The 21220-nt window shown below is 45.9% G+C and overlaps 1 protein-coding gene and 1 long non-coding RNA gene across 2 annotated transcripts in view; one reads left to right on the forward strand and one right to left on the reverse strand.

Moving 5' to 3' along the window:
• The first annotated feature begins 462 nt into the window (after positions 1-462).
• Positions 463-1259, forward strand: LOC142590859 (uncharacterized). Its single transcript, XR_012830243.1, has 2 exons — positions 463-552; positions 878-1259. It is a non-coding gene; the product is annotated as an uncharacterized LOC142590859 (long non-coding RNA).
• Positions 1260-6328: 5069 nt separating this feature from the next.
• Positions 6329-21220, reverse strand: part of LOC142590860 (uncharacterized) — a 40929-nt gene continuing 26037 nt past the window's right edge. The window contains exons 7-9 of the mRNA XM_075703258.1: positions 16720-16749; positions 7874-7906; positions 6329-6437 (exon numbers count right to left, since the gene is read on the reverse strand). Coding sequence (XP_075559373.1) covers positions 6358-6437; positions 7874-7906; positions 16720-16749 — 143 coding nt within the window. The 3' untranslated portion in view covers positions 6329-6357. The remainder of the gene's footprint in view (positions 6438-7873; positions 7907-16719; positions 16750-21220) is intronic.

Genomic DNA, 21220 nt, shown 5'->3' on the forward strand with positions numbered 1-21220 from the left:
CCAAAAAACAAGACACGCAAAAATAAAAACACAATTTAACGATGCTCTTTCCTCACTGGGATAAATAAAAACAAACACATCACATCTAATGTGGACATATCAGACGCCTTGTGAAACACTAAAGGAAAAGTTCAGTTCCGAGCTATGGCACTTGCAGCATAGATGAGGGGGGCCTTCCACTAATAGTGATAGTTACCAGTGCATTTAGAAATTGAAAGCATTCATGCAGACAAGGATGATTCTTTTATATTTTTGGCTACCATTTCAAATGCCTCCACCAAGTGTTACAATGCTGCATGCAACCATACTAAGGATCTCGCAGCAACACCTGCAGGTAAAAAGCAGCAGCAGTCAAAGTGCTGGTGTGTACTGGACACTATGTTTGAAAATTTTTGGCAAGAAGAGTGCAAGAAGCAGATATACAACTGCATTTATTTCCATAATTCCCCATTTTAATGGCCTTTTCTTTTTGCTTAGACAATGCCTACGCCTAGCCACAGCAGCTCCCTCATACAGGCTCCGCAAGCCAAGAGGCCGTGGAGGCAAATGCAGGTAAGAGGCAAGAAGCAATAGCACTGGTATCGACATTCATCTAATTTCTTTCTTTTTCTTTCGTTTAGGCAGTCAGCACACCTCGAACAGCCGCCTTGACTGCGAGTATGTCATCCTAGTCGCCAAGGAAATATTTGAGGGAAAGCGACAGGCAATGTGAACAGCCACTTCTCCATGTAAACAGCACTCTTTCTCTCGGATGACTGCTACGCCTCATCACGCCAGCACACTTGTGCACAAAGATGCCGCGGAGGCATGTGCAGGTCAGGCAAGAAGCAGTGGCACTGGTGTCGACATTCACCCAATTTCTTTTTCTTACACTGAGGCAGCCAGCACACCTCGAACAGCCACCTTGACTGCGGGTGTGTCACCCTAGTCGCCAAGGAAACATTTGAGGGAAAGCGGCAGGCAATGTGAACAGCCACTTCTCCATGTAAACGATGCTCTTTCTCTCGGATGACTCCTACGCCTCGCCACGCCAGCACACTTGTGCACAAAGATGCCGTGGAGGCACGTGCAGGTCAGAGGCAAGAAGCAGTGGCACTGGTGTCGACATTCACCCAATTTCTTTTTCTTACACTGAGACAGCCAGCACACCTCGAACAGCCACCTTGACTGCGGGTGTGTCAGTAGATTCCTGTTGTACATATGCTCATAATAAACTTCAGTAAACTTGAACTTGCTAATAAACTTGAAGGCAAATGGGACATTGATGCATTGTTTTTTTTTTTGACATTTATTGTACACATACATGTTATACTTTGCAGTGCTACAGAGCGTATTTTGAAGCTTACCCCTATTTTTGCACGTTTAATTACGTATGCGTTGTGTGGCCGTCAATGCAATTCATGATGTTGCAGCTTCTTTGTCTGTGTATTGCACATTCGCTTAACCTCGTGATATCCACATACTTCTCTCACATATACAAAATAAAGTACTGTGTAGTCCTCAGTGTTACAACAAAAAATAAAAGTAACCAATCCGACCGTGGAATCGTGTTTATTACAGTGATTCCTATGATAGTCACTGACAAGTTGACAACTTGAACTGGTCAATCCGTCCATAGCCTCTTCTATTTTTCAAAAATAAAGGAGGCTATGATCCGTCATGGCAAGGAATTGTATGTATACATAAAAACGGGGGCATAGGGTTAGGGCGGTACGAAAACATTTACCAACACCGTCCTCTAGACCCATTCCGTTAAGGCACCATAACAAAGCGTATTATGCATAAAGTTCATACAACCAACTCTGATATTACTACACACGCCAGGCGACGCGAGCTACATTTGTTATGACGCATTCGCGACTACACCGGATGCCCTCCATAATATTCTCGTTAATCGTGCTCACTGCACCGAGGCAAAAGAAAGATCTTGGGCGCGGGTGCCTTTAAAGTGCCTCGACCTTGCGAGGCACTGCTTCGCGTGCCAGGGGAGCTGTCCGTGCGAACACTCCCTGGCACACATTTGCCCCGGCGGCCCCGACCTACGTACCGTTCTGCTTCGAGCTTTGATCCCCCCACTGTCCCTTGGGTGCCCTGGAGTTCCTGCGCCGCCTGCTTTATTATAATCTCAGGCGCTCTCCTGAGACTTCCGTTTGTCGGTTACATGTGCCTTACAGCTGGATCAGTACTTATAATAATAAAAAAAAACCCGATCTATCGTCGCGACGATAGATCGCGAGAGCGGCTTTTGCAACATACCGCGCCCGTGCGAAGAGAATTGCGGAACGCCAACGAGGAATCTGACCCCAGCTTCGAGCTCGTAACCTCGTCGAGTGACACTCCTGCAACAGGCGTGACCGCTGAAAACCGCATACCGCTGGAAACTTCAGCAGGATCATCCCTCGGTTGCATAACTGCCACCTGTACGGCCAACATGGACCACACCCACACCGTCCCGCAACATAGAATAAGGAACCAACTTATAAAGCCCAAACACACGGCTACACGGACACATCACGACACCACAAGCGAGACGCAATGCTGCTACGCTGCTACGGTTGCCGGATTAAAACTGACTACTGTCACCAAGTCTAGCAAGCGTCTCAGGAGCTGGCAACCTCGGCGCGTAGCAAATTGGCTGCGCTCTTGCGGTTCCCGATTTCAATGCATGGACCCTATGGGTAGTTTGTCCTCTAGAGTCAGTATAGTAACTCTATGGCTTTCAGTGGCGCCTCTATAGGCGGTGCAAGAGGCGTATAGAGGCGCCACTGATAGCCACCTGGCGGGCGCTTCCAACAGTACGCGCGGGAGCAGTAGCAGACGACAACCCCTTGCAGCAAGCACGGCTGAACATCGCGACGGGGATTTCTCCTTTGTTCGGGCGCCAGACTGCTTCTTCTGCGGTGACAGTTGTAGGGAAGACGCTGACCTCTGTGGGAGCGGGTATGAACACGATGTCACTGGTGTTTGGGACAACATGGTCCACATACGTGCCAGGTGCGTCCCGAAGACAAACACCACGAAACCCATTTACACGAAGTGGAGCTCATGTTAGCTAGCCGATAAATTTGTTGACTAATGCGATGTCCCGATCGTGTTTTTTTTTTAAATTCTACCCCTGCCGTAATGCTGCTTCTGTAGCTCAATAACAAGCACCCGTCGTTAGCGCAGACTTATATCAAACAAATCCTCACGTTGCGATGTCTTCATATGCGGTTGTGATTTTTCTGCCGATGAATACATGCGACATCGCCGATAAGTGCAGTCAAAGTCGCCTCAAGAAGAGTAATTGCGAATTCACTGATGGAAACGCGTACGCTAGTCAAAGAAGTCACCAAACGCATGGGTTAATAAAAGCGCGTGTTAGCACTGTACCGCCGATGAACTGCCGTTCCCGCTGCAGTTTTTGCAATTTTAAATTCCCCAAGGGAGCTGCTTGGAAACGTACAAAGCTAAAGTCTGACTAACCTTTCAGTACTTACTTTTTTAATGTTACTAGAGAGGTGCCACATGATATACTTAAAGGCAGAGCAGCGCCAGTCAAAGTAGATGAGCGCTGGCGGCAAGGCCGGGTTTAGTCCTCTGCGGCGTAAGCATAATAAGAAATAATTCAGTTGAGTACAAAATCCACATGCAAAAAGCGACTGCGTTGTGAAACAAACAAAATACTCGGCGGGTTAACTCTGCTCAGACACCGTCGAGGTGTGATGACTTCCCAAACGTGACGCGAACTTTTCAGCGAAAAATGGAACGAAAATACCATATATGCAGCAACTATTAGTAATTCTCGCCCGGAACTACCTATCTTCTAAATAAATTTCCCCCCAAAATCACAATATCTAAGATGCCCTCGGGCGAAAAGAATAAAGTTCTTAAAGAAGCACTAAATTAGTATAATTCCGATAAGGCACAGCGTGATTTATACCCTTTACAAACGAGGCAGGGTGAAAACCTCGCAGCTCAAAAGAATCAACAAGAGTTATGCATGAAGCAACATGTGTCATGCAATATGTGCGAAGCCACGCATAAAATAGATCTTTTATGAAAACATGAAGTGCGCGACAGCTGGTGCGAGGATTTACCGAGCCGCATAAAAATAACAATTTCAGTTCTTGCAAACTTCAGTAGCTTTAGCATACAACACAATGCGCTCGTACAGTCGTGCTGCCTAGCTAGCCCAACGCGGTAAGGAGGCGGAAAACAATATAAGCGGCAAACGGCATTCCGAACTTTAGCGAAATGCCTTTAAACCGCATGCTGCACTGCAGACGAACTTCGTCGCTTAAGCGTCTATAGCTACGATCCAGTGAAAAAAAAAAATACACCGAAGCGACAAAGGAAAGGATGAGAACAAGAAATTTGCCGCCGAAGCGACAATCCATTGCTACCATTGCTACCGCTGATGAGGCTTTGCGGGCAATGATTAGAACCGCATCGCCGACAGGTTTTCGCCAATATTTGAGCCCCTCACTGCGCAACAATTCTTCTTCGACATTCTTTGAAGCTTTGGCCACCTCACAAATGCGAAGGATATTGCCTATTTTGTTCCGAAAACGTGAATAAGAGAGAGAAGCACTATCAACGGCACAACAAACTACGGCGCGCGGCTGGCTCCTCTCCCGCGTGTTCTGCGCAAGGCCGCCACTAGTGGCGCGTCCATCGGCGCGCACTAAGCCTACACAGAGACACTACCGGGCAGCTTGACGCCAGGCCAATAGCAGCCATCTAAGGGAATGACGAAATAATGCGTCTACATGAGAGTGAGGTCTGGGTTTTCTGTTGAAAAGAGCGTTTGAGAGAGAGAGAGCTAACTTCCCGATCCGCTTGCGAGCTCTACGCACCGCGTTCGACATCGAAACTTGGCTGAGATGTTCACAGCAGCGCATGCTGCCCGCCGAACATGTTATTTCACCGAGCCAGAAGGGTGGTTCGGGGCCCCTTTAAGAAGTCGGTAGCCGCAAGGCAAATGGGTGCGTTCAAGCGGGTGCAGGGGAGGGGAGAGGAGGGGGAATAAAAATTATTCGCAGAAACGTTCTTAAGTTAGAACGCTTCGTTAAAGCCAGCCAATCCCGATGCTGGACATATCGTTACCAAAACCCAGTGGTGAACAGCGCTCACAAACGAAGAGGCCACACGCTCCTTACACTCTTCTTTTTTTCAGACGGCGACTGAATAAAGCGATATATTGCAGGCAGAGCACGTCATCCATGGAGCGTCCCCTCTGGAAATGACACAGAACACGTATACCAAATTGAGTTGTATCGGCAAACAAACGATTGCGCTAAGGCCGACTCCAATCGCGAAAAGGTGACCCCGGAGGGGACCTATAGAAAGGCGGGTGGCGACACCTAACCGCCCTAACTCTAGCGCCACGTCAGCTCGGGTCTAGGGAATCTTTGTCAGCAAAGGCGTTGCCTACCAAAGCAATCGAGGCCTCAAACTTACCTGCGCTAAAATGGCCCACCAAAATATCTGCAAATACATGGAAAGTTGCGACGTCGCAACGACGCACAAGGCCTTAAATTTTATCACTAGGTCCTGCGATATTTTATTTTTCTTCCAGACGAATGAAAATAGCCTTGTGAAAGGATTCCACTGTGAACTAAATAAATTTGTCTCCAATGTCCCTTCAATGAACCCTGCCGAGCTCCTTATCAAAGGGGACAGTCGAGACGTTTCGGAAGGCCAGCGCAGCAGGCGGCTCCCGTGTTACGACTTTCACCGCCCTTTTTGCACTCCTCCTTGTCTCGATAAAAGGAGACTGTATCGAGTTCCAGTGAAAAAAAAAACACTCTTTATACATATCTGCCTCAATGTCTCAGTCAGTAGTTTACTAGAAAAGAAAATAATAGCCAGCTTTAGCGGCCTCGCTGCTCGTATTTCGTTTTTGCTCACGTATAACAGGCCTCGTCGAACGCGCAGTAGCCCCGTTGCTATGGCGCTGCGCTAATGAGCACGAGGTAGAGGCTTTGACGTCGACCGAAGTGGCCGCTTTCCGATGGAGGCAAAACGCAAAAACGCTCGCACGCAGCTCGGGCGGCCAAAATGAATCCGGAACCCGTCGCTAGGCGGCGTCCCTCATGACCCACAGCGCAGCTACGGGATGTCGCAGCTTAATTCAGTTGGCCAAACCACGAAAGCGGCGGCTCTTTCTGTACTATCCAAGAAAGGCAGTTTCCCAATAACAACTCTTCCTGTTTGTTTACTTAGCATCCCTTCAAGTTTGTTAACCTGCGTTTTCGTTTCGAGCAAGACAACTCCCTCCAGTACGCGTTGATCGCCTCCAGCGACAAGCTGTAGGCGCCACCCCTCACCGAACTTCTTCGCCTGCACGGCTGGGCGCTGCTCGAGGACATCGCATCACTGCGCCCTACGGGCGTCGGTGGCCGCTCGGTACACGTCGCCTTGCGCAGTACACTCACCTGACGAAACCTCGCTCGCTGGAACAAGAAGGGGAAAGGAGGAAAAGAAAAGGTGTCGCGCATTGAACACGGGGAAAATCTCGCACGCAGATGCGCAAACCTCGATTCGGCGCCCTCTCAAACCAACAACCACGGTGACAGGCGCCGCCGATGAAGAACACGATCAGAGCCGAGAACCACAGCCACCGGAAGCAGTCGGCAGAATTACTGCTCCGCCAACTTTTTTCACGAGGAGTCGTGCGAGCTCTAGTACAAGTTCAATTTATTTACATCGCAATGATGTGTGCAGACCGGAGCTAGAATTGAACACATGTCACTTGAAAGCGGCCGAGCCACCTTGGTTCTTGGTTTACAACATCAGAAATTTACATTCAATTGCAACACAATACACAGTAAACATAGAACACAAGCAAGTATTGCAAGTAGAAAACATTTCGGAGCCTAGTAGATTAGTATACGGATAGAAAATGCTCTCAAATACCGCGCATGCTACATTCAAGACAGATATTCCTAGGCATCGCTTTATTTAGTAAACGCCGGGCACAGTTCGACATAACATTTGGCGCCAATGGAGAGTAAGACAAAATGTAATAGACCATTCTGTTTCTACACTGCTGCACGTTTGGTGATGCTGATAAGCAGTAGCCACGGTAATTTCAAATTACGTGATTATGGGATGTGAGTAGCAGACTAACACATCTTGCAATATTATTTGCAGACGTCAAGAAGATTGTATGCTCAGTTTCATGCGCATCTATGGTGGGACACACCATCATCAAACCACCACCGCTCGACTCTTCGCCGACAAGTACGGATGTGGAACGACCTATTCCGGACACAATCGCTTCCTCGACCAGCCAGGGTATACATTCCATGTCACCTGGACATTTCGCGCTAACACAAGGTAATATCGCCTTCACGTGTCAGGCGCAGTGCAAAGTTTATGTGTTCCTTTTTTTTTGCTTGTTCATCTTTATATACTGACACCCAACCTGTGCATTGCATTGTCTTCTATCGCATATAGTTTCGATGTTTCGTTTTTTTTTTGTTATTGTTCCATGCGACACCAGCAAACCATGTTTCGATTATTATTTTCTAACTTATTTCACAAAAGCATTACACGCCTATTAACCTGTAATTTGTTATGCAGGTCTGCCTTTTAATTATACAGTTTTATTGTTCAACGTGTACATTTCGCTCTTTCTCACTAGCTATGTCACAATTAAAGGGGTTTTATATTTTTGTCTATGTGTAGGCCTTACATTTCTGTACATGCATATGTGTATAAATTCCCATTTCCGAGCCTGTAAGCATAATTAGTCCAAGTAGTTAAAAATTATAGAGCTTTACCCCCCCCCCCCCTCCCTTCAGAGGAAGCATCAGAGCTGCGTTTATTCAAAAAAGTCAAATCAGAGTTCACTTCGAGCTATACCCCCTGAAAAATAAGGACTCACCCCCAGTGACGCCGTGCGTGGTCTGAAGACAAGCTGAAAACAAGGAACGGGAAAGAAAGCACGCGCTGTAAATTGCCAGAAAAGCCACGCGAGGACACCAAATCATTTCGGAGCAAACGGGGGCGGCAGCTCTAGCAGTGATGACAGTACAGGGGGTTCCAACAAGTACAGATGCGAACTGTAGCAACCTATACTGTAATGATGCACCAACTAGCCCATCAACGCACACTACTAAGCCCTAGTAGTAGTAGCAGCAGCAGTAGTTAGTAGCTATAGCAGCAGCAGCAGTAGTAGTAGTAGTCCTAGTAGTAGCACGAGTTGGAGTAATATTATAGTAGTAGCAGTATAGTAGTATAATAGTAGCAGCAGGGTAGTAGTAAATAGTAGTAGCAGTACAGTAGCACAATAGTAGTAGAAGCAGAAGCAGTAGTAGTTGTAGAAGGGAGTAGCAGAAATGACCTCTGTAGCTAGCAGTAGTAGTAGTAGTAGTAGTACGAGTAGTAGCAGTATAATAGCAGTAGCAGCAGATTAATAGTACAGTATAAAGCCTCTACAGCTAAATGACATGTATAACGAAGGATAGATTGTCCCCACGGAATCCCTATCCTTTCGCATTGTCTCTACCTTTCCCTATCAATATCCCTATCCCTATCCTTTCGCAAACGGCTCTACAGCGAAGACCACTACAACGAATGAGCCCGTGCAATGAATGAATTAAGGGCCAAACAATGAAATCTTCCTTACCTCAGTAAGGAAGCCTTCATTGTGAGGCTACCTTAAAGGGACACTAAAGGTTACCAGAAAGTCAAGTTAAAGTGGTAGAGCAATGTTCTAGAACGTCTAAGGCGTCAATATAATCGCGAACAGAGCTTTAGTAACCGATAAATTGAGGTAAATGCATGACACGATTTGAGACCCCCCAGCGACATTCCGGTACTAGCCCGATGACGAAAGCACTAATCATAATTTGTGTTACTAATATTCAACTACTCGTATTGAAAAGATCATTTCATTCGATTATAAGACGGAAGAAAATGCTACTTGTCTACGTCTATTCGATTCAAAGAAAAAACATTTTGACGTTACCCTTCTGTAGTATGGGTGGTCGAAAGGTTTCGTTTTCGCTCGACTCTGCGCGCTCGACTCTGCGCCGCGCACGCTTTGGAGTTTCAGTAGTTTCGTTATCGCGTCGTGCTGTGCGGGTTCTGCTGGCTCGCGAAACTTTCATTTCGGACAAGCAGTGAGAATACCACGTCCTTGTGATGTCGTGGGAAGCCCTCGTTGCTTTCCCGCTCCGGAGAGCCGGTGTCGAGGCCGCCGTCGTAGAACGCAACGACGCCGGCAGCGCAAGCCCTCAGCAGCAGGTCGCGCTCGTCAGTGCTCAAATCGCTGAAGTTGAGCCCAGCATCGCGAGCCAATCTGTCGTTGTTAGGGTCCATTGCGACGAGCGTGGAAGTTTGCGTCATAGAATAAAGTACCAGCTTATGGTCGCGCGTTTCTCCTTCCGCTAGCCATCATACTCCCGCTTTCTCTCTGCTGTCGGCTCTGTCTTGGCTGTTTCTGGCCGCGCGTTTGCGTTTTGCGCAGAAAAGCCGTAGCGCCGTCTGCGGACGCCGTTCTACTCACCGATGGCGCAACGTCACTATGAGACCATGATGTCAGTACTCCTCGATCGGAGGGCGGGCGATTTGAACTGCGCTAGAGGTACGTGGACGCTTCAAAACGCATTTTCTCTTAAAATAAGTCTCTCCTTGGCACGAAAAAAGCGTTTCGAGGTTTCTGGGATGGTATTGCAACAGTCCACGTTCACTTAACACTAACCTTTAGTGTCCCTTTAAGTCACTCTGAAAAGTTCCTTACTGAAGGACCCTCGGTGAAGGCTTCCTTGGTGCTTCCTCAGCATAAGGTAGCTCCAAAGTTACCTTCATGCGTCCTTACGCCGCACCTGGCGCTGAATGAGCGGTTCACCTCACTGCTTAACCACGTGACGTTTGCTTGCGCATGCGCGCTGTCGCCCACCTGCGAAGAAGCGCGAGCACGGTACGTCTTGCCAAGCATGTTCGTTTCAGTGACGCGTGTGGCGTGAAAGCGTTGCTAGGCGTTTCTAGGCGTTGTACGACGCCGGCGTGCCAGCGTTGATGGAGCACATCAAGTTTTGCACTGTAATGCGCTACTTTTTTTTACTTTAGTAAACAAAACTAGAAGAAAGTGTCCACGCTTCTCTATATTAGCTCTTCAATTTAAAGATTGTGCCACGATACAACATTATTTAATAGAATAATGGTGTTCGCGTAAAGAATTTAAGAGATAATCTCGAACCCAGGCATGCGGCAACCGCTCCTTACGTGAGGACGGGTGAAGGGAGCTTTCAGAGTACGCGTGCTTCCTCCATCGGTCCTTCGCTGTACGGAGGCCTCACGTAAGGTTAGGAAGCGCTCGAAGGAAAGGAACGTTTCCTTGTCTGGGCCTTAAGCATCACCTACGGCCTAATTATTGCTTTACGTCGAATGCCGCGTAGCGCCAATGCCCTCCGCAGAGTTGAGCTCTGCGCTTGCGCTAGCGGCACCGACTACACTCAACCCATCAGTGCTGCTGCACTGCTACAGGAATCGCTCAACTCGTGCTTAGCTGCTCATTGCAACACATCAGCGTGTGCGACGGCTGACGTCACAACTGATGACGAAGAGATTATGTAATCGTAATTGACGACCGATGACGTCTCCAAAGCCATCTCAAGCGCAAAGAACGCGAACGTCAACGAAGCCAACAGTGATGATTCTTCAAGCGAACCGAGAACCACGACGTGAAGGGACCCGACAGAGGAAATCAACGATCTGCAGCTTGATGCATAGCTCCTGCGTATCAACGTGGAGTCGAAAATCTCGCTGCAATAACACATTCGGTCCGACAAAGTGTGCACAATAAGATTAGCGATTTACTAAGTCTCTTTTGAATTAATGTTAAATGTTTTCTTTTGTTGGACGTGCTCGGTCAGCTCTGTTGTCGGCGGTGCGGTGCACGGCCTCTACAATGAAGTGGCCTGTCTAACAAAGCATTTTCGATCCATGGGTCACCTCGTTATAGAGGCTTTTTACTGTATAATAGTAGCAGCAGTGTAGTGAGCACAATAACAGCAGAAACAGTAGTAGTATCAGTAGTATAAATAATAATAATAATAATAATAATAATAATAATAATAATAATAATAATAATAATAATAATAATAATAATAATAATAATAATAATAATAATAGTTTATTTACACACATCTAAAAGCAAAACAAAGAAACGGGCCTGTCTAAGTCCACGAGCACTTGTGCGACTAGGCCCGGCAGAGTCAGTACAGCGATGTTGTTACATATTACATAATAGGTGCAAAAAGGTAGACATTTACATAATAACACATTTTTTTTCAACTTTCAGAAGAATGGTTTGTAGTATTACCCGTTAGGAGAGATTGACATAGTAAACAAAGACAAACACATAAACAACTTAGGTAATGAATCAGAACTAAATTTCAACATTTACAGCAAACGATACAGTAGCTAGTAATAGTAACAGCAATAGTACACAGTAGTTGTGGTAGTAGTAGTAGTAATAGTTGTAGCAGCAGCAACAGTAATTAGTTGCAGTAAAACTATCACAGGTAATTGATATTGCTTATCGTAATCACCATATACTGCCACAAAAAGTTATGATGATTATTTTTAACAGCTAGTTTGTTTCAATCTCGGCTTTCTGCGTTTTTCATTTACCTTTCAAAGACATTCGATTGCATTGTTCATTGCATATTGTTTCAGAAGCCAGAATCAATTGGAATAACCGACCCCGCTTTAACTTTACTCCGCGGTTACTTACAAAATCGAAATCAATCAGTATAGATATCTGGCACTTATTCATTACCTAAAGTAACCAATGCTGGTGCGCCTCGAGGCTCTGTTCTTGGTCCTCTCTTATTCTTAATCTATATCAATGACCTTCAATTGTGCTTAAGCTAATCTAAATGCATACTCTATGCTGATGACACTACCATAATAAGTGCAGGTATAGGCTTTCTCTTATCTAAAATTAACAAAGACGCCGTTAATGTATTGAACTGGTGCCGGAGTAATGAACTAAATTAACACTAAGAAGTCTAATTTTATTATATTTTCTTCCCACAACAGGTACATTTCTGCCACTCGATCTATTCTCATTGCTAATGACATATTTGGTTCTCACGATACTACCTTTCTGGGGGTAAAATTGGATAGGCATCTGAAATTTACTACGCATATCAACTCACTAAAGAAGAAATCAGATGCGGCATTAGAATTGTACTAAATTCTAGGTCATACTTTGATATTAAAACCCTGCTACCACTTTATTACGCATTTATTCACGGTGATTTTAATTATTGTATCTCTACATAGGGGCAACACTTGTGCTCCTCGCCTTTGTCCCCTTTGCAGCACATTCAAAATCAGACTACACGTACCACGACATTTAACAAACCCGCAGCTAATGCTTCGTTGTTGCTTCGTGAACACATCATACTACCACTGGATAACTTAAACGAATACGCCTTCGGCATTTTATTTTACAAATTCGTCAATGGAAAGCTCCCAATAAAGCTTATTAACCCAGATCACTTCCCCCATGTCACTTCTACGAGATTCGCTTCACAGAATAACTTCTTGTTGCCTAAACCAAGAACTAATAATGGAAAACGCACCGCTAATTTTGCCTCAACTTCACTATGGAATACCCTACCCACTAAAATTAAGAGAATATTCTGCCCTTAGTTCATGCAACTTTGAGTTGCGCGCGTTCTTGCAATGTGTACAAAGTTGACTTTTTATGTATTTTATCTTTCTTTTCTTTCATACCTATGTTTCATTATTTATTACGTATTTATGCTCTTATTTTAATCATGTATGCGCCACCCGTTTGCTGTAATAACATATCTTATTTTCCTGTTGGAAGTATTAACAGGAGGTCTCGCCCTTACAGTCTTTGACTATATGAGACCTCCTTCTGTATATATTTCATGCCTAAATGTACTTATATTATATATGCAATAAATTTCAATTTCAATTATTGTCATTTAGCTTGGGCTACCATCACTCAAGAAAATCTGCACAACGTGTTTTGCAAAAAAACTTCCTACGCGTAATTGAACCTGTGCCCAGTTATTTTCATACACTTGCATTTTTTTTAATATAGGGTGATGCCACTCGCAACAATGTAAACTGATCGACTGTGTAGATCTTATAAATTTATAAGAGTGTAAAACTATATCGGGTTTTCTTAAGCAAATTGCCAATTCAGAAAACAGTACCCCTATATATGCAACAGGCAAAAATGAATGCTAAAAGTACCGAAGAACAACATATGGACAACAGACGCTTCGAAATTGTTTTTGGTCTGGTGCTTTCTTTTTTTTGCAAAAGAGCAGTATGTTTGCTTTGTTCGTTCATGCTCTGCATCCAGCAGAAAAATATTTGTATTACAATGTACACCTTGCGCTTTTTTTTTGCTTGTTTGTGTCTCTGTAGAAGATTGCATTTGTCTGTGTAGGAATATATGCTTATATTTTATGTATTCCTTTAAGATGGTGTAAGCTCGCATTTCTTCTACACAACTTTCTTTTGTTATTTGCGTAATGTTGTGTATAATTTGTCAAAAGTTATAGGCTAATTATGTTTGTCATTGCTGTGATCGCCAATGCGGGGGCCTGCGGCTTTGTAAAGCTGTGAAATGACGGCGTTCTCTGTACGCCCCCTTCGTATCACTACACTGTATTGATGCGAAAATAAACACCATTGTCATTGTTAATTAGTAGTCACATAGTAGTAGGCTGTATTTTCCTATATGCCAGATTTGTAATCTGGCCTATAGAACATTACAAACAACTCAGCAACCACGCCCATTACATAACACTCTAACTGAACTTCAGTTTGACTGGACATGACTTTGGATATGACTTTAAAGTTAACACGTGGATATGAATTTAAAGGTTACCGGCTACAATTCGTAAAGTGAAATATGCCAAGTAATCGGCTGAAAACTTATTTAGCAAAAATTAGCTATTTATTCAGATATTCATTCATTTACTGCGCAAATTATGTGCGGCTCTGAGATATCTATAGCTCAGAAAGCGGAATTTTACTACATATCACGGGAGATTTTTAAAAATTCTCTTAAAAGTAAAATCAAACCCCGTACATCAAGCAAGATCTCAGACTCTGATTCCACATAACCTTTATATTTAAGTTAGTTTTAACTGAAAATATTCATTGTTCAATATTATATTGGAAGGTCGCTTTTTTTCGAATATTTGCATTCGATTCCAATTTTTTTTAACACATCCTCTACCACAGGTTGTTAGGGTTGGAGTCTGGCACCACGTGTAGAAAGGAATTTCAACCGACCATCTCTCACCCTGCATCGTCGAAATGAGGCGTGACTTCGCCTGCTATTGTTGGCGTCCCGCACCTCGTGCACAAAGAACTCTCTCTCACCCGACCTTCTTCCACCAGGCCTCGTCGAAATGAAGCTTGACTTCCTAATTCGCCATGACCGTTTCGAGTGTCTGCCGGAAGCCCCGCAGTGATCATTATTCAAAAGACTAGCGCAAAATAGCAGGGACAAAGACAGAGAAGACGACAGGACGAGCTCTAATCTTTTGAATAATGATGACACACACCAATAGCCCAGCTTTCTGCCTTGATCGCCCCGCAGTGAACAGGCCTCTTTTTTTTGTGTGTGTGTGTGTGTGTGTGTGCGTGCGTGTGCGTGCGTGTGCGTGTGCGTGTGTGTGTGTTTAGAGAGGCCCTTTCCTCGAACTGGACCTAGAGGAGAACTTCCGCGAACCCGCAACGCGCAGAAGAGACGGACAGGCGTTTACAATTCCAGGAGGCGTGACGACTTCCTTTCAGCAGGCTCGGTATAATCAGAGGTTTTGATGACTTCATGCTCTTCTCAGTTTCTTTCATCTACCTTTGAATAAACCGTGCAAGTTTCGCACTTCGAAATCGTCTCGCTCTTGCTTGGTCGCCATGGTCTACCGGATGCCTGCAGCCCGCCGACAACGCCACGCTACCCAATAAGTAACGCCGGTCGAGCTTCGGTAGGCAGGCGCCGCTACTTCTCGGCAGCAGTACGATAGGCTACCCTGGAGTACGCAACAAGGTACAACACGCATTTTTTCCCTAACTAGCTTATCGCTCTCTTATCAATGTTTCCGTCAATCTTTCAGCATATATTTACTCCTGGAAAACCAAAATACGACTGCGGCCATACGGTTGTCACCGCACCACTGGAGTCATTATCGCCTCCGATTAATCACTAGCATGTGCGTCATGAAAAACTCATTCGAGCTTGTCTTGCTTCTCATCGTACATATTTCCGCCTTTGAATATTCCTAAAATTTATGATCATATCCTTACCATTTACGACACGCTCATTCCTCCCCCTTCATACGGGTCAGCTAGGATTAATTATTGTAATAAAGTCGGAGTTATGTCTAAACAAAACATGTCAATATTTTCATCCCCAGAACATCCCTTGACTGGAATCCACTTTCTCATATTTGTAGTCGTCATTCCCGATCATTAAGTTTAATTCCCCACTAGCTAGCGTTGTATAAAGAAGTTGTGGGAGCATACAGTTCCGGCTCAGCGAGTTTCGGTTTCGCCTCCGGCGTCTGACAACCAGGAGTGACTCCGGTATGCGCTGCAGGGCGCGGGTACGCAGATCCCACAAGCTGTGGAAATCTATGTAAGCGAAGCTTTCCGTGCTGTTTGCTTTGATTAACGATAATTAGTGGTGACGTTGACGGTGAATACTTAGTTTCTTCAACTTTTAGTGCTTAACGAGAGTGGCGAGTTGATGTTAAACGTTACCTTGCGTGCACCACTGCTGTTTGTCTGCGTAGTGCACAGAACACACAGGGAAGATGTCTTTGCTTGAGGCGTTGTTGTGCGCCATACTTCGTAATCTCCGAGAGGATTGAGTATATTCATTGCCTCAATGGTACATCACATCATGGCTGAATTGTTAAATTTTAATTGAATTATGGGGCTGTACGTGCCAAAACCACAATGGGATTATGAGGCACGCCGTAGTGGAAGACTCCGTATTAATTTTGACATCGGGGTGTTCGTTGAATCTAAGTGCACGAGCGTATTTTTTTTTCAGTTATTCTTTATTTCGCCCCCGTCGATATGCGGTTGCTGCAGATCGGGATCGAACCCATGACCTCGAGCAATGTCATAGTCGCAAAGCTACCGCGGCGGGCACATAACTGTTGATTTGATATGTGACCGCTCTCGTAGTGTCGCCTAGATCCTACGGTGCTGTTTAATGCGGCTCTGATTCTGCATGCCTTGCGTAAGTTGTCCTCTTGATGCAGTTGTGTTTATTTCTCAGAAATAGCGGAAACGCACCACACCGGACTTTGAACTGAAATTTATCCCCTTTGCCCGCAAGCGCTGTCGTGTCTACAGTAGCGGCGTCTCTGTCTTCTCACGTCATCTTTTCCCTATACCCCTCCCCTCCCCCTTGTATGGGAACTGCGAGCGAAGATTGGCAAGGCTGTTAATCACTCGCTTTCACAGTTTCACAGTTGCAGCATGGTGTGCTATGAAGCAGATAATTATGAACCTAATCAGTACAATCTAAATAGAACCCAGTTTTAACGACACATTTACTGACGCCCAGCGTGAATATTTCGTCACGGAAAAAACACGTTCACTTAGCACTTTCTCATATGAACAGTTCGGATCTTCACATTTGCAGCAGGTGCCGCAAGGAGCAGAAGTACTCTTGATGCACCAGCGTATCCGTAACAGCGCAAAACTTACACGACTGCTCCTCTCCGCCTCCATGCTGCACTGCAATAGAAAACGTATACTTGCAGTAAGATAGCTGCACATCAAATCGCGTCAAATGAAATCACGTTTATTTAAAACATCGGGGGTGTCGAGGGGCGCAGATAAGAAGCCTATACACGGGCTTGAATAATTATATATGCACAACGGCTACCATATTATTTACACAATCTATGTAAAAACCAAGCGGCGTATAAAGGGTGTTTCCCTTAACCTGAGCCAAACTTCATGCAGCAGGACAGAACCAAGGTAATGTTGTGTGCTGTCGCTTGGAGATACTCGGATTATTTTTTGCATTCGGCGTAATAATTAGTCTTACTTTATTAATCAACTTCTAAGATATTGTAGTTAGACGAAAAGTGTCGATGAGAAAATTGCAAAGCAACACGAAAATCTTCCGGTGCAGCTTTCTGTTTCTCAATAAAAGTGTTTTTCCAAGCGTGAAAGCAGACCGCGAATACAAGCCAAGTGCCTCAAGCGGCCAGTCGCGCGGCAATTTTGCATGTATTCGGGGGCTTCTTTCTCGCTCAGAAAAACACTTTTGTGTGGCACGTATTGAGAAACAGAAAGCTGCATCGGAAGTTTTACAGCGAAGCTGTATATACTGCTACCCTCCGGCGATGGCCGATGTCTGTCCGCGTTTACGCGTCGCGCCGACACGTAAAAAAAGAATGTTCGTCTCCCGTTTCTCGAGAATGCTCTGCAGCTCTCAATCTAATGTGGGTGTATTAGAAAAAAATCATACTGAACTTCGCCGCTAAGGCGACTCTATCATTACGACGAGTTTCATTTACTTGGCATAATTAGTTCAGAGTGCAGTTGTAAACGTCCCAGAATTCCCGTCTGTTGTCAATGCATGGCCGTCTACGGATGGAGTATGGTTGGAGAGAACGGCTGTAACTTGTTTTATCAAAGCTGTCCCGGAATAAGTTATATGACAATTAGCCGCGAAGACCACTCTACCATTATGCCGAGTTTCACGTACTTATCATTATTACGCAGTTGACAGTGAAGTTGTAAATAATATTGTGGACTTCCCGTCTGCGTGCGGAGGTATGCTTGCACACATCGCTACTTCATAGAAGAATAAGAATAAATCACTCCACAGTGGAAAGATATATTCCTCGTGTCCTTCAATAATAATAATAATAATAATAATAATAATAATAATAATAATAATAATAATAATAATAATAATAATAATAATAATAATAATAATAATAATACCTATATATACATAGATGCGTCCATTAAGGTAACACACACCACAGGTATACGCTGCTTGTCCTTCACAGAGTGGAAGGGCTGACGAATTTCGTTCTTTCGTGTTGCTCTACAATTTCTCATTGACAGTTTTCATCTAACTATAATAATTAGGAAGTTGATTAGCTAAGACTAATTATCTAATTAGGTGGCATGCAAAAATATTATGAGTATCTCCAAGCGGCGGCAAACAACATTACCTCGGTTCGGCTCAGCAACGTAGCATTTGCATATTTTTAAAGTTTGGCTCAAGTTACGTGGGACAACCCGTATAACTACGAAAATCAGCAGCATTAAAGAAAAAGAAAGCGCAGTTTCCCTCGAAAGGAGAAGCATCAATTGCGGTAGCAAAGTGCGATATCGAATTAAGGATAGTACTTTTATCGGCCGTATCAACTTGTAAACATTCGCTGAATTAACAGGCATGCACGGTGTCAGCGCGCGCAGCAAACATGAACATATTACAATGGGTGACCGCTAACACTCGTTCTCAAAACGACAATCTGCCGACGGTAGGCAGAGGCGTCGACACGAGGCAAAAAAATTGGAGGACGCTTAAGCTTCGCCTTCAAGAGTGGAACGCGATAGCGTTATCGCACCCCGTTCACACCGCCAAGGGGTGTAACACCCGTCGACCCGCCAAGGGGTGTAAGACAAAGTGCTACGGCGCAGCGATCACTTATGAGAGGCCCCGCATCGGACTTTGCACCCACCAATCATGCGATGAGCGCCGAGCAACGCAGCGTTCGGCGCGGCAACGAAAGTGCGCCTCAGCAAGCGGAACGAACCAAAGAACTCGGTGTCTCGGAGGGAGAAACGATCTACGCGAGCCAAACGTCGTGATCGGCACGGATAGCCGGGCCGCGACGCGCCATGAAGGCGGACGCGCTCATGGGGCTGACGCCTTTATGGGATCGTCCTCTATCTCGCTTGGGAGCACCACGCAGACGCATGACTACTCGGAAGCAGCTCGGCACACATCGCAGGGGACGCTTTCCCATCAGACGCGCTACGGCGCAGCGATCACGGCACAGGCGTCCCGCATCGGACGCTGCACCTAGGAATCGCGCTGTGAGCTGAAAGAGGAGCCGCGTCGCCTAAACACGAGGGTTCGAGTGACGCACGCTGGAAGTTGAAGGGGAGAGAGCGAGAAAACTTATTTAACGCAAGGTTATTGGGGTATCCTCGCACCGGTCCCCGCACGGCCCAAAGGGGATAAGCGGGCGAGTGGCGCGCCACGTGTCGGGGCAGCGCCGCACATTGCGAGGAGGTGTCTTCTGTGTTTGCCGCAAGATGGCTCTGCGTGTGCGCAGAGCGCAGCAGAAGAAATGTAGCGCAAACGTACTTCGCTACTCGTGTAACTGCGACTTCTGTAATTTACATGCTCCTAATTACCGATATACACTGCAGTATAACTTTCTACGGCACCTTTCTAAGGCAACACCGCATTCACTAGAGGCGCTTTTGTCCCGCTTTGAATCATCGAACTCGTGGCTCAGTGGTAACATCTCCGTCTCTCCCTCCGGAGACCCTGGTTCGATTCCCTCCCAGCCCATCTTGCAAGTTCTTTTCTATTTATGAAGTGCCTTCCAGGATTTATCGCTCATGGCCAACGCCGCCGACACCGACGACACCGGCTTTTCTGCGACACGAGCTCCTTAACGCTATCGCCGACAGTCGTCAGACCGGTGTCGAGTTAGCCCGGCGTCAATGAGTCTTTACGCGTGGCTTGCGTCTCTGGCGCAGACCTGCGTGCCCGCCCTCGCCTCCGTCCAACGACATCGGCGAACGCCCCGCCCGGGATTCCGTTAAGGGCTAAATATAGTCCGACGTAGCGTAAGCGCACGCACACGTTACGTCACGTTGGTGAGAACAACGGCGTCTATAGTTCTACCGATGGTTCGACGCACTCGCGCCGCTAACGTAACCGGACGCGGCCAAAGTGGTCCGACACGCCCGGCGTCGAGCCGAACGTCGGACCATATAGTTTCCTATAGTCCGAAGCCTTGTGCGCGGTTGGCGATCGTGGGCGTTCCCGTCGAGGCGGACCCGCCACTGCCCCGCGACGCAGCCGGCGACGTGGCTACCCACTGCTACTCGCTGTCCGCCTCTTAATTAGCGAAGGCGCCTGGGTTGAACGCCTCCGGTCTCCGCATGGGGAACTGCGAAAGCGCGCGGACTCGTAGAATGTGTAGCGCCGATTGTTATCGCGGGCGCTTGTCGCGGTGCTCAGGATTGCAGCTTTCAACCGCGCATTCTCGCTCTATATTGGCACATGAGCTTGCTGGTTTCACGTGGAATTCCTCGACCGACTCGCTGTAGAATTGGGTAACGAACGCAGCGCGAATGACACAAGAAGAAACATGAAGCAACATCGCAAAGGCTGACTAGCAGCTGGTTTTATTTGCACTAAGACCTGCCTCTTTCTTACATGCGCAGAAGTTTGCCTCGTCGCACCACCAGTTCGAAATGTTCGAAAGAATGTTCGAAATATCCAGATGCCAGCTAGATATCCCGCCAAGTCACTGCCACATATACCAACAAAACAACACGTTCATCAAATTTTCTATTGTTACTATCATCTTTCGAGAAATATACTGCTTCGTTGAGTCACTGTGCAGTACGTATACTGTGCGTTGAGTGACTCAAAGAAACAGTATATTTCTCAAAAGATGATAGTAACATAAGAAGTAGTAACAACAACAAAAATTTCGTGGTGGTGGTTTATCGAGATTTGTCCGTGCATGGATTGTATCTGAATATATTTCCAACATGTGTGACGATCTCTGTCTGCTGACCGACGGTGTGAATTGGCAAACTTCTGCGCTTATGAGAGGCGTGTCTTCGTGAAAGAAAAAAATTGACAGTGGCTTAGCTCGGCTATGCCAGGATATACGTAGCAAAAGCTAAGGCATAGCATAGTTAGCCTTCGTTAATCTTGATTGCAAGTCCCGGTTAGTCTGGCTGTCTAGCTATGTTGCGGCGTTTAGCTATGTTGCGGCGTTGTGACGTCATGTGCCTCCTCGGAGCACCGCCACGGGGAAATCGCAAGTTCGCAGCCAGTAAAGCTTTCGTTTTAAAACCAGTTGTTAGCGCTTGCGATCCATGACTGTGTTTCTTCTTATCCTTGCCTCAGTCACGTTGCGTTTTTTATCCAAGTATGAACTAACTTGCCCGAGTTAAAGTTTTACTGCGCCATATAATGCTACGT

This window comes from Dermacentor variabilis, chromosome 8, assembly GCF_050947875.1.
Source record: "Dermacentor variabilis isolate Ectoservices chromosome 8, ASM5094787v1, whole genome shotgun sequence".
NCBI classification, from domain to species: domain Eukaryota; kingdom Metazoa; phylum Arthropoda; class Arachnida; order Ixodida; family Ixodidae; genus Dermacentor; species Dermacentor variabilis.